General features: G+C 36.7%; 1 protein-coding gene across 2 annotated transcripts; it reads right to left on the bottom strand.

Moving 5' to 3' along the window:
- Window positions 1-1,388: 1,388 nt before the first annotated feature.
- LOC148862823 (proteasome assembly chaperone-like protein) lies at window positions 1,389-9,803 on the bottom strand. Of its 2 annotated transcripts, none has more exons than XM_088978452.1 (7): window positions 9,331-9,803; window positions 7,154-7,201; window positions 7,030-7,076; window positions 2,446-2,512; window positions 2,326-2,369; window positions 1,994-2,051; window positions 1,389-1,906 (listed from the first exon to the last, which is right to left on the bottom strand). In XM_088978452.1, exons 1-7 carry the CDS (start codon window positions 9,391-9,393, stop codon window positions 1,856-1,858), a joined length of 378 nt encoding a protein of 125 aa, XP_088834578.1. In that variant the 5' UTR covers window positions 9,394-9,803; the 3' UTR covers window positions 1,389-1,855. The 2 variants fall into 2 exon arrangements, with proteins under 2 accessions (XP_088834578.1, XP_088834579.1); XM_088978453.1 differs by having other exon boundaries at window positions 2,326-2,342; window positions 9,331-9,738.
- Between the last annotated feature and the right edge of the window lie 3,784 nt (window positions 9,804-13,587).

Raw genomic sequence — 13,587 nt, 5'->3', positions numbered from 1 at the left:
AAGAATGCATTCATTATAAGCTGGTAGGAACTATTTTGGGCTGAAATTTGCCCTGTGAATTAATGGTGGTAAGAACGTGTGAAATCATTCTGGGTTCCCAATTCACAACCATATTGTCATGTATAAGATTCTTCTGTTGTTTTAGTAAATCAGTATCAAATTTATTTAATTCAATACTTCATCATACTTTTTATTCATAAAATTTAATTGCACAAAATTTTTTGGATGAATAGTCAAAAGTTTAAAGTATCAATTTTGCAAAGAATATTAGAAAGACCATTTTAGGACACATATCAAGATTCAAGATAAACTTAAGAAATAATTGGGTATGATGGAATTATTAGAATATACATGAACGCACTAGGAAAACCTATACAAGTCCAACAAATGCCTCGATGGGACTAAATTTAATGCTTAAATGACCATAAATAAGGTATAAATATGTGAGATAATAATGAAAAAAATCAAAATATACACAGATAAATACATACAATTAGGAACCAATACGAATCTAAATACATTTAATAAATATAATTTGAACCATTACTTTTTTTTTTTTTAGTTTTTCTAGTTGATATGGAAAGGGTATCTGTCAATACACGTCAATACTATCAACTAATATAGACCGGCACAGGTGCAATTACACATTATAATCTTCAACAATAATGTGCCACATGCTGACCCCATAAAAATCCAAAACAATAAACCATTTTTTAGCCATATCATACTGATATTTTGAACCTTGTAACTAATACCCGAAGAGATGTTCCACATTCATCCAAATCAGAGTTGTGAGGGTTATGGTTGGAGCAAAGTTTCCAAGTGCATCGATTTTGCAACATAAAACTGATATTTTACACCGAATCGTAAAAAAAAGTTACCGTTGAGCTTCAAAAGGCGTGAAAAAAAGTGTCGAGCTTATACTTTTGATTAGGTTTTACATCAACATAAAACTCCACTCCACCTAAACAATGGCAAATCTAAACCGGAATGGAATTTTACATCAATCTTGATTTACACCATCCAAACACCGACACCGAACTGGCATAAACTTTTACATTGATGACGTTTTATATCACTTCCAAATGCAGCCAAAACAAACCGGAAACCTCATGATGTAAAAAACTTATTTATTTTCCTGGTTTCTTTCAGCGGAATAAAATGCCCAAGGAAATGAATAGTAAACTTTTCAGACTTTATGTGGTACCACTAAATCTAAATTTCACAAAACCATGATCCAGTTTTCATTATTCAATTTGACGCGGCGAAACTTAGAAACCGCCCTGAGCAGAAAATCAACATCTAACAAAATAGTGAATTTCCCGATTGATCAAGGAAGCTGTAATCATCCTTGACCATCCAAAAGAACGTTACAACTAGACAGGTTATAAACTTATAATGATCCAAATCTATTTGACAACTGAGGATGCAGGCATTGCCTCAGCTACAAGTTAATCAATACAATATCCTGGAGTATGGCAAGACAAACTAATAATTGCCTGTTCCGCAAGACTAAAAGTAAAATATAATATTCCCTATTTACCCCCCATCCCTACCCCCGCCTCCCACATTTCTTCCTGGTAGGCTAATGTGATGTACAAGCTATTTGGTCCAAAAACCAGTATTGATTTAATGACAACCATGAATGAGATGCTGAGTCCTGATGTTGGCAGTAGAATTGGTTTATAGCCTCAAATAAAAACATCCATAGTATGATAAGAGAGATGATAAGATGCTACTGCTGCTGCTAATGGTGATCACTGATCACAGAACATTAAAATGTATACCAAAGCTTGGAGGAGAATATCCCAGTGGTTTGATTTGCATGTCACGCGAAAAGAATGGTAACATTGAATCACCAGAGACGATTCCCAATCAAAGCAGAAGCAACTCCCTTCAGTGTCTCCTGCATGAAAAGCAAGCTCATTTTGCTTAAAACTTCTCTTTGTTGTTTAAACTTGATGGCAAATATCCATGTATTTTTCAACAATACCAGGGAGTGGTCTTTGAGTCCAAGAGAAAGCACCAATGGCTTTGAAGAACCAGAGTTGCTGCAAATGTAAAAGGCCACGTGAGGCACAACGATAAACTCATTAGAAGAAAATAGTTTCAGGGAAACTTGCTGTATTGAACACTTAAAAATCTTTTTGTTCCTTGTTTTCTGCCACTATAAGATGTAAGAAAACAACATATGCATTTATGTGTACGAGGACATGCACCTCAACATTCTAGACTCTAGAATTTCAAGTACTAAAATATCTTAAAGTTGAGCCTTCCTGCTGAGCAAGACAGAAAAATATCAACTTAGCCAAAGCTAAAACATACCTTATATGTTCAATCAGCTGACGTGCACATGCCATTAGCATTGGCTGAGAATTGCAGTTTAAAAGATATCATGATCTTTGCCAAATGAATGAATGAGAAAAGGAGGGGGTGCTAGCTTACCTCATCTCGTTTACCAAATATTACAGACACAGCAAAGGTTGGATGAATGGAAACCCCCTCTTCCTTCCTGATAATAAAATCTTTAAATAAATAAATGAATGAAATGGAGATAACTTCAAAAAGTCCAACCATAAAGAATAACAGAATTTCAACACATAAGAAATCAGTAAATCATTGGATCAAAAAAAAAAAAAAAAAGAAATCAGTAAATCAGGTTTTAGTAGCAATCATTTTGCTCTCAAAATGAATAACAAAGATTCATTGGTACAGTGAACTGTTTTGGCGCAATGGAGGTTCAGGTCAGACAATTACAAGGACAGTGAGTGCATAGTTGCAGCTAAAGAAAACATAGATGTTGGTTGCTACTGCAAATTCTCTGGATAAGCTACATTGTGGGGGTAGGGACCATTACTTGTAATGGATAAGCTACGTTAGGTCCTTGTCCAGTCCACCCCTCCCAAGACCCCAGATGGCTGGGACCAACATTGGGCAATGGGTTTTTTTAGCCACATTCTAGAAGTGATGCTGGATCTAGCCCCCCCTACCTCTTGTGTGGAATGTTTTCACTATGGGGATGATTTCAGTCGTTGAAGGAAGCAGAGTGCCAAGGTTATATTGGCTTCAAACAAGAGATGGGCAGGGTGGAAGAGGATCAACAGACCATATGTGAAGAGGTGGAGGGAGTACATTCTGGTAATGATCTCCTTTTATGCTGAAGTGACCGACAAATTGTATCAGCTGAAAGGAATAAATCTATATGTGCCTACAGGTACACTTCTAATCCTTATCCCTGAGACTCGGGAAAAAACTCTAGTTAGAGTTGTCACTATGCAAATAAGTTCTTCTCACACTGTTGTTAATTCTGCTAATGCATCAGCTCTTAGGAATCAAGGACAAGGATTGGCTGGCAAGAAAGAGGAAATTACAGTCCAAGATCACCATTCAGTAAAGAAACCAAACTGAGGTTCGGGCAGCTCCTTGGGCAACTATGGTTCAACAGGAGATAGCTCAGTGTTTTAAAAGCGCAAGGTGTAAGGGCCAATTTGCGCCTGAGGCAAGAGGCGCAAGGCAAGGCATGCACCTTTTTAAAGCAAGGCACAAAAATACAAAAAAAAAAAGCTAAAAAAAGCCAAAATTTTGAAAAAAAAATGCAAAAATATTAAACATAATATTAATAAGAAATATAAACTTAAATTTTAAAATTAATGGTTTTAAAAAACCTATTAACTAAAATTAAAATACATAAACATAACATGTAAAGCATATTCAAATGAAAATTTAAAAATAAAATCAAACATATAAAACATTTTCAAGCATGTAAAGCCCACAATCTCTTTTTTTCTTCAATTGCATTACTTCAAGTAGCTAATGTGGTGTAAAACATATTACATTCCTAATTCTAGGAGTCGCCTTTGTGCCACACCCCTCGAGGCAAACCCAAACAAGTCCATATTAGGGTCTGAGAATCCCCTATTTGCTAATGTTGTTCATTCATTCATCTTAATAAAATATCTTCTTAAAAGGCAAATAAAATTATAAAATCATTATCTTTGTGTGAGAATTAAGAATTTAAGACCCTAACATGGACTTGTTTGGGTTTGCCTCAAGGGGCGTGGCAATTTTCAAAAGGTGCATGCCTGGGCCAAGGCGCAAGGCGCATCAGGCGCATGCCTAGGCGCATCGGGTATGCGCCTTTTGAAAGTGCTGCATCTAGGACCTGGGCGAGGCGCCTACCCTAAAATGCTCCTCACCTGTGCGCCTAGGCATGCCTCAGGTGCGCCTTTTAAGTCACTGGGATAGCTGGACATGTTACCAACAAGGAAGGTCAGCCAGCATGGTTACATGGTTGACCAATTAGAGAAGTAGACATAACCATGTATGAGGTTACAGAAAGTCAAAAGCACTTTTTGGTCTTAGGATTAGGAGAAGTAGAGGTTCCCATGTTACTTTTTGGCATTAGAATATTAATCAATTGGAGAAGCAGATGCTACCATTGATGAGGCAAAGGCTTTGCAGGAGAGTCATGAAGATTGTCTCACTTAATGAGATCACATTGCTTTTGATCTTCTGTCTCCACTATTTGGAGATGGATTCCTGGGGAGCTGAATCACATGGTGTATGATTTAGCTAGATCAGGGGTTAACAAGGATACAATGTATAGCAAGATTTCATTATAATAGAAAATTTGAACATCTATGCTTGTACAGCTTTGCAATGGGTTCCTGCCTTTTTGTTTGATGCCCATCTTGTACATCATCTTTTTGTAACCATCAATAGATTACCAATTAAATAAACGGATGATGGAAGAGTATGGATGATGTTTCTGATCTCACTCAAGCCATCTTCCAATTTCAAGGGCCCATGCCAGCACTATTGACCCACATTATAGTATAAGCCAAATCACAATGAACTATCAATAGTAGAAGTTGTATTCTTTTGGCTATCCTAACCCATGAGGAGGGATACCTCAGATTTACTAGTGTATACATATCCAATAGGACTGCTGAAAGCACAAATGGCATCTGTCTTAATCAGAGAATAGTACTCCTATTTGCAGCCAGACCTGGTTAGCTTGTTTTCTGCCATCAAGTCTAATATGATGTCTGGGCCACTAATCAGATAATAGTGATGGAGGGGGCACTGTAGGATGTCTACAAGGTTTCTACAAAGAACAGTGAGAGAGGCTTGTTTAATTTTTTCGGTATCAAAGCCACTGAATTAATGAGAAAGAGCATGTTCTTAATAACGAATTCAAATTATGCTGCTCTTGCTTCAAAAATATGACCATTCTCTCCTAGCACACTCATTTCCAACTAGGGAATGAGTTTCAGTGTTGAATAAGATTAGGCATATTCGGCAAAATGAAAGTGCAGGATTGAATTTCTATTAATAAGGTAGTTGATATTAGTAAACAAAAACAAGTAACAATACTAATAATAAATTTTTATGGAAGGTGACAATCAAGCAAATGAGTTTACAAGGCATCATAATAAAAGAGACAAAAGAGAGATTGACCAAGAAGCTCCTGTATTTAAGAAAAAAGGTAAGGGGGCACAAGGCAGTAGGGAAGGCAGGGAGGAGAGGAGCTGTTCAAACCTCTGTTCATGAGTTGCCTAGTTGGTTTTTAATTCCGGGAGATCGTTGGGTCGTTTTGGTTTTCATTGTATGCTCTGTCTGCATAGCAGATTTTTGGGGTGGGTTTTCTTTGGTTCCTGCTAGATTGGGTGGAAGTGGTGCTAGCATGGACTGGTTGAAACACTGTATTTTTTGTGTGTAAGATGCAACCATGGGGCTTCTTTTATTTTTATTTTTTATTGGCCATGGGGCTTCATGTTTTTCATTTGGCTTGGCTCCCTATCTTTATTTGGTTTCTTTTTTTTTTCCCCTCTTTCCACTTTTATTCCTTTTTTTTCGTAATCTATAAGTTCAAAGATGGTAAGTAATGAAAATCTTATCGAACTTGTTTTCACCTTTGATTTCTCAGCTGACCCACCATATAGAAGGCTCACACAATGCATGTGACAAAGTACCTCATAAACTTCAAATTTGGTGTCTTACATGCTAGAATGTTTGAGACAAGAAACAATTTAACTGATAAGTTAAATAATATAAGGACTGTGATTAGCAGACTCTGCATGCTTTAAACTTATCATCTAGTATGACAAAAGCCCTTCAAATCATCATGCGAAACCTCATTGAACCATTAGAAAGTGCAGACAATAGAGATTATCTGATGTAATTTAGTTATACAAGACAGTTCCAAATTAGCCACTACCTTTGCAGGACTAAAGAGGACTAAAGAACTCCTTAATAGTTTTTTTTCTCTATCTATATAGCAATGGCATATGTCCCTAAAGCATAAAAGCTACATGTTCTACATTCTCAGCTCAATCCATATTCAAGACAACAATGTCAAGGTCAAGTGTTTCTCCGCATGCACATTCTGCTTCAGCACCAGTGTCTTCCCACACTTCCTTACTAAAAAAAAGAATGTCTTTCCACACTTTATCAGTACCATTTCCAAAATATAGAAAATAGAAATCTTCTTTTGGTTGCTGTTGTTTCTTTCCCTTGTAAGTATGAGAGTACATTTTTTTTTAGAAGAATGAGAGTACATAAGGTCTGCCTCTCACATAGAAAATAAATAATTTTCCAAAAGAAAAAAAGATACAAAACAAATAACAATAATAAGTAGATTAGAAAGATGGGAAATCTGGGCCTTGGCAGGTTGGTATAAGGGGATTCTCGGATTAACATTGAATGGATGGAAAGCTCCTTAATGAGCCATGAAGACTTGCTTGCTTTGTCAAAGAGGCTAGGGCATTCACTTCCAAAAGAAGAACACCCTTCTCCTAAATCTCCAAATCCGATGACTAATGGGCTTGGTATAAGCAACATATTTGGAAGGTAAAGTTCTACAATGGAAAGATTCTTTAAGATTGTTACCGCAACTAAAATCCTCCTATCAGAAAAATAGAAAACATAACCAAACCAAATTCCAGAAATAAGTCTTGAAAGTCCAAACTAAATCCATAAAGCATAAAAGGGGCATCAATACAAACTATAAAAGAAAAATGTGCATACTTGGCATGCAGCATCGTTCCCATACTTCCTATCTGAGTCACCATAACCTGAGAAAGTGTTCTAAAATATTAGAAATGTCTATAAAGGTATCTCCTGTCAAGATGAATGGGCACTTAGAACTCACAAGAAAGTAATCATCGTAGCTGCATATTACCAAATCTGTTTTGGTTCCCTGCACAGAAACAGAAATCCTGACTATAATTTTTTTTTTACAATATTTGAAGGTTACCAAATCAAGTAACCCTTCCTTTTATTGAAATTTTGAAATAAAAATTAAAAAAGAAAGAAAGAAATGCCTAGAAGTCAGGATGCGGCAAAGACAACTTCTAATGGATAAATGAAGAAAAAAAACAAAACAGGGCACATGCACACCAAGTCCTCAAATAGGCTTTAGTTCAGAAATAGGCATTACATACATGATGCACAAGAATATAATACAATGATATGAATCCACAGTGCACTTGATAATTAATCTAAACATTCTACGTTCTTGGAATTTGGGCAACCTTGAATAGGCAGTTCAAAAACTATACATTTATGGTGCATCCTATAAGCTATGCAACATGCAGAGCATCTTGTCACAAGGTGACAAGGCCGGATCTATGAGACCCAACCCCCACAATGATGAGGGCTGACAGAAAAGGTCTATGAAATACTCTAAAATCTTTTAGAAGCCCCAAGAAACTTCAAGAGAGTTCAAGGAGATACCAGTGAGCATTCTAAAAGACCCAAGAATATCATTGAAGCTTGTAGGTACTTGTACATTATTTTAGACTTGCTCTAGAGCATTCTTGTACATAAGGGTACCAAGATAAGTCTAGAAGATGGACTAGAAGCATTTCTAGAACATTCATAGTCTATAGAATTCTTATAAGGAGGTGAAAGTGCCTATAAAAGGGGACCCCATCCCTCATTTGCATTCACCAAGCAACCAAGTGTTGTATTCCCTCACTTGAGTAATACAAAGAGTTCCTTTGAGCTTTTCTAACCTCTTGCTTGTGTGTGCTTTGTATCTAAGTGCCCAAGTCTGTTCGACTAAGTTGGTGAGCGACTTGGTCCTAGAGCGAGGAGTGCGCTCTAAGTGAAAAAGGTTGACTTGTGGAGTAGAGAAGCATAGGAAAAGAAATGCTTAAATCAGATGATAAAGGTCCCTTTCCAAAAGCAATATTTTTGCTGCAGATATGACATTAAAGAAGTACTTAACCTACCAGGGCCACTTTTACGAGCATGGGCCTGCAAAAAGATATTGCCATGTCCAGATGTTTCTGACTCTCTGATATAATTCAACTTAGCTAGTGTCGACTTTAATGACACCAAGGTTAAGTTGACCCCTTCACAAATGGTAATAAATAGTCCTGTGGACTAGCTGCAATGGTTTTCCTGGATTTTGGTTGGGGTTTTCAGCATGGATAAAGGCATAAAGCCTCTACTAGTACCAAAAAGGTGGCTCAGTGGCGCTAAAATTTTAATCAAAACCAGCCTGCCCTATTGTCCCCTAGAAAACTGGAACCAGATTAAACGAGCACAATAATAATTGCGCGGTTTGACACATGGAACATGGTAATGTTACACATAGAGATGGATTCTGTGGTCTGGTAGCTGGAACGACTTACTCCCCGAAACTGCACAAATCAAGGATTTAGTAATCATTGTCATTTTGGGAAAAAAATACTGGGAACTGTAAAAGGAAGATATTCAATATTCCGATTGGCCATTGGAGTCCGACACTTTCAAATCACATAGACCAAGAACTCGCCACACTTCTCCTATTTGGCCTAGAATATCCAAATCGGTGGTACCTAGCACCACTATTTATTAAGTCGAGCCCCGCCAGTATTATTATGTCCAACCCATATTGTATCGTTTTTTTTTGGTAAGAGAGTCGCCTTCAACTAACAAAGAACATTTTCACCCATCTAATCTCCAAATACAGAAAAAGCATAGAATCCTTTGGCGCACAGTCAACAGTTTGATGCAGGACCATCTATACTTCATTTGAGAAATATCATAACTGAAGTTTGTTGACGGCTAAGTAATAAGTTAAAACTTTTTTTTTGGTTAAAAATAGCAAATCTCTTCAGCAACTCAGAGGAAGCAAATCCAGCTTTACAAGGTGTCCAACCAAAAGGAAAGGAGCCTGAGCATTATAACAAACAGGTTGTGGACACAAGTGTGTTTGATAATTTTCACGCACCACCTTAGTTATCACGCAAACTCAATTACGATCACCCACGAACAAGTTTCTGCCGTAACGCATATTTGACTTTACAAAAGAAAATAAAGTGAGAAAAGAACGATTACCTTGATATCTAGGGAGAGCTTCTTGTGGGGCACGGCAAGGCGACGGCCTGAGTGATGATCCATAATTAACTACGTACCGCGCACTAGCACACGCATACAGGGGAGAGGGCGGGGGAGGGAATCAGGGAACCGAGGAACGTTGATGGTAGGTTATGTGGTCGGTAAAGCGGATATGTTTATAGCAGTTGGCTGTGAGTAGTTGTGAGACTGAATCCGACTATCGGAGGGAATGGGACCTGCTCGTAATACAGGGGCGCCTCACATGCACAGTGCATTGGGAATATCTCCCGTGAATAATAACTTGTAACTATGTGCATTGGGAATATCTCACATAGTTACATGCATAATTACACATGTAACTACGTGTAACTATGTGAGATGTTTTTAAGACATAGTCCAACAGTCATTGTAGCCATACATCCGTAGCATCTTGCAATAGAGGGAAAGGGAGATGCTCAATATATGGCTGCAATGGCTATTGAGGCCATGTGTTTGGACCAGATTAGACTCCACATGGTGGGCCCAAGTTGTATGGTGAGATGCGCCCACGTAGATTATATTAGAATGTATTGGAATGGGTATTGTTGGGAGGAAAACCCAGCTCAGTTTTTTGCTAGCAATAAATCTAGTCTCTATTGAGTTCAAATTTGGTCCCAACAAATTGTCCCAATAACCATTACAATTGTACATCAAGAATATCTGGCTGTAACAACTGTGTGTAATGGTTGCAATGGCCTTTGGGACCGGACCTGAATTCAATTCTTTCATTTATTTTCATCAAACATCAATGCATCTACAAGTAGGATTGTCAATGAGTCGGGTCTGAGTCAAGACATGGCAGAAATAACCATTCTTTTAATACTTTTTATTAAAAAATATGATGCCACTTATCATCCATTTGAAGCCCTAACCCAATAATAAAGTCTTCTTTCATGTAAGATGTGATGTGACCATATCAAATTAAATCATTTGTGGTATTGCCTGATGTGTCTAAATCACTGTTATGCCAAAAGTCAAACCATTTTTGTGATATTTAGCATGGAGTCATAACATCATAATAGGAAGTAAAATCAATGGGCAAAATAAAATATAAATTATTAATTTTAATAGTTATTATTTGATTATCATAATTGATAATTATAATAAGAAAAAAATACTTATATTGTTCTGCACCATAAATTAATCATTCAATTTATAATGGACCATCCGTTCTGCCTACCTTATTGAACATTAAAAACTTTTTTATTGGAATTTATGCCAAAAGAGTATATTAGTAAGGGGTAGAAAAAAACAAAAACAGAAAAAAAAAAAAAAAAAAAAACTCTGCCTGAACAATCTTGTTACATTTAATGGAACAAAGGAAGATTTTACAAACATTGACTAGTGGAGAGAGAGAGAGAGAGAGAGAGAGAGAGAATGGTTTTATAGGCGAGAGCTATAATGAAATTTATTAGAAACAATTAAGACCTAAATGAATTTTATTAGAAACAATTAAGATCAGAGAGGGTTTTTCCTGTAGAGCTGGAAATGATTTGAGTGAATTCCCAAGTAGCGAATCAAAAACTCATGCAATGAAGCAATGAGCTGGTGAACAAAGCATAAAGTATTTAAGCTAACTAAAGGTGATTTTTGAAACTTGGGCTCAGTTTAGGAGGAATACAAATATAAATATATGCAATACAAATCTGTACAAAATAATACAAAATATAAGGTTTTACACTCTACATATTTATATTTGTACTCCTTCCAAATGGAGCCTTGTGCGTATATTAGGGCAGCCCGGTGCACAAGGCTTATACCATGCGAGGTAAGGGGAGGGACCATGTGAATGTGTAGAGTTCACAAAGTTTTCTGTCCCATCCAATTAAAACCGAACACATTACTTTCCTTCCCTCTTACATTTCCAATGGACGAGTCTAGACCTAACAGCATTGTACTCCAAAAAAATTAGAATTCAATTAATTAACCTTCCCGTTCCTTTCTCTTTTCTCATTCCCTATCTTTCTCTTCTCCTCCCTCTCACCCATCCCTACACATTACACAACACCAAACCTGTGAAAATATTATGGAAGGAAGTAACTTGAAGAGATGACCTGGTGGAGATCTTGAGCTTCAAGAAAAAACCATCCATGAAATATAACCTGTGAAAAATAAATTTAGACCTAAAATTTATTTATGGGAATTTCATGCAGTGGATTTAGACTCCAAGAGAAAGAGAAAAAAAGATTTATTTAGGAAATAAAAAAGCAGAGAACCATGAACTCCATACCATAATTTCTTATTTCCTTTTTTTTTTAGATTGAGAAGTTTATCTAGCTGATGCCAAATATAGAAGGGCAAGGAAGAAGAATATCATAGAGAAGAAACAAATAGAACATCACCATTCAAGCTTTTAAATCTAGGTTCTAAGATTATATATTCATCAACCTAAATGATAAAAAAAATCTCAAGCTTCAAATCCAGACTTGTGGTGGCCAAGAGTAGGTGCTCAAGGAGCTTCACTCATTAGTGAAAATCCTTGACGGAGAAGAATGTTTTCTCCTCCCTCGACATCATTTCTCCTTTCTCAAAAAGCAATGAAACACTAGTGTCATCGAAGGTCGTATCATCGAAGAAGAACAACCATTCTTTCTAGTTTTGGTGAGACCCGCTCCTGACTTCATCAGAATGGATGAGTTATTTTTGACATAGAGAAGGGTAATGCCATCACACCCTTTTCCTCTCATAATGGTTGCTTAGTCTTTCAAGAACATGCCATTAAAGCTCTCATGAAGATCAAGAAAAATATCAACAGAGAGTGGCGGTTTTATATGTGTTTTTGATGGTGGTTAGGGGTGGATTCAAGTTGAGCCGAGTTGAATACTCGCCAAGGTAGTAAAAGTCTCGAGCTCTAGCTCAAGCTTGGTTTGAGCTAGAACCTTGAGCTCAAGCTCAGCTCGAGTCAAACGCTCGTAAGCTCTAGCTAGGCTCGGTTCGAGCTCAACTTGAGAAAAATGTTTTATAAAAATAAAAAATTATATATAAAAAATATTTTTATTTAATATTTAAAAAATTAAGAATTATAATAATTAGTTATTATTATATATAAAAATAAAAATATTATATATAATATTTTTATTATTATTGTGTAGCTATTCGATTTGGCTCACGAGCCTCACGAGTCGAGCTCTATTAGGCTCAAGCTCGACTTGATTAATAAACAAGTCTATAAATTGGACTCGAGCTCTGCTCGAAACTCGATTGAAACCGAGCCAAGCCGAGTTTTTCACAAGCCAAGCTTAAATAGCTCGTAAAGAGCTTGGCTCATGGCTACCCCTAACAGTATTGTTGTATGGGTGGTGGAGATTCAGGCACTCATGGGGGCAGTTCAATGCTGTGTAGGGACGGTGGGGAGGGAGGAGAAGAGAGAGGGAATGAGAAAATAGAAAGAAGTGGGAGGATTAATTGGATTTCATAAAGTTGATGGTTGTGGGCGTATACATATTTTATGATTGGTTTGGAGCATTATTATTGGTTCAACAGCCTACTGATGCATTCGTGATGGGGTTCAACTAGGATACCGAAAATACATGATACTGAAAAAACTTAAAGCCAATCAATTGGTATCATAAAAGAGGTGATCAATTAGGTGATATTAATAACTATTTATGAGGTGCATGCTTTGATTGGCCAAAGCTCTTGTATCATAGATTTTATCATCAGTTTAAGCATCTCCTTATTTAGATTATTAGATTGTAACTTTTTCTCGACCTCTGTCCTCGTCAGAAGCAGCTTGTACAGTAGTTCATTTCATCGTGCAATCTTCTCAGAGATGTCCTTTGTTACAGTCAGTGAAATTCAAATGATCAGTAAAGCAAGATATCCAATTTAAAACTGGTATCATTGGTCTAAGTAATGGTAACATAACAAAAAATTAACCTCCAATTTAACATTCTCTAGCTTTGACAATGAGAAAATTTTAAGCTCTTGCCTTGTTATATAAAATGTGGATACGTGGATTTTTATTACTTGATCGAAATAAGTAAATCTCTAAAGATATCCATAGGGAATATTGTCTCTCTCTCTCTCATGGAAGCCCCTGTGAATTTTAATGAATTCTCAATGTTAGTGTACAACTTGGTACAAAGCATTAAGTTTAGGAGATCTTCTGTTTTCTTTGATAAGATTTGGGCTGCTGTTGACCATCCACTTAAAAAGAGATCATAAAAGGCATAAATACCCTATAGCCACACAATGGGGACATCTCTTATACTTTAT

Source organism: Nelumbo lutea, chromosome 3 (assembly GCF_056320005.1).
Source record: "Nelumbo lutea isolate HS-2025 chromosome 3, American lotus-T2T, whole genome shotgun sequence".
In the NCBI taxonomy this organism is placed as follows: Eukaryota; Viridiplantae; Streptophyta; class Magnoliopsida; order Proteales; family Nelumbonaceae; genus Nelumbo; species Nelumbo lutea.
Note: the sequence above shows the minus strand (reverse complement) of the source record. Positions and strands in the feature narration are given on the sequence as shown.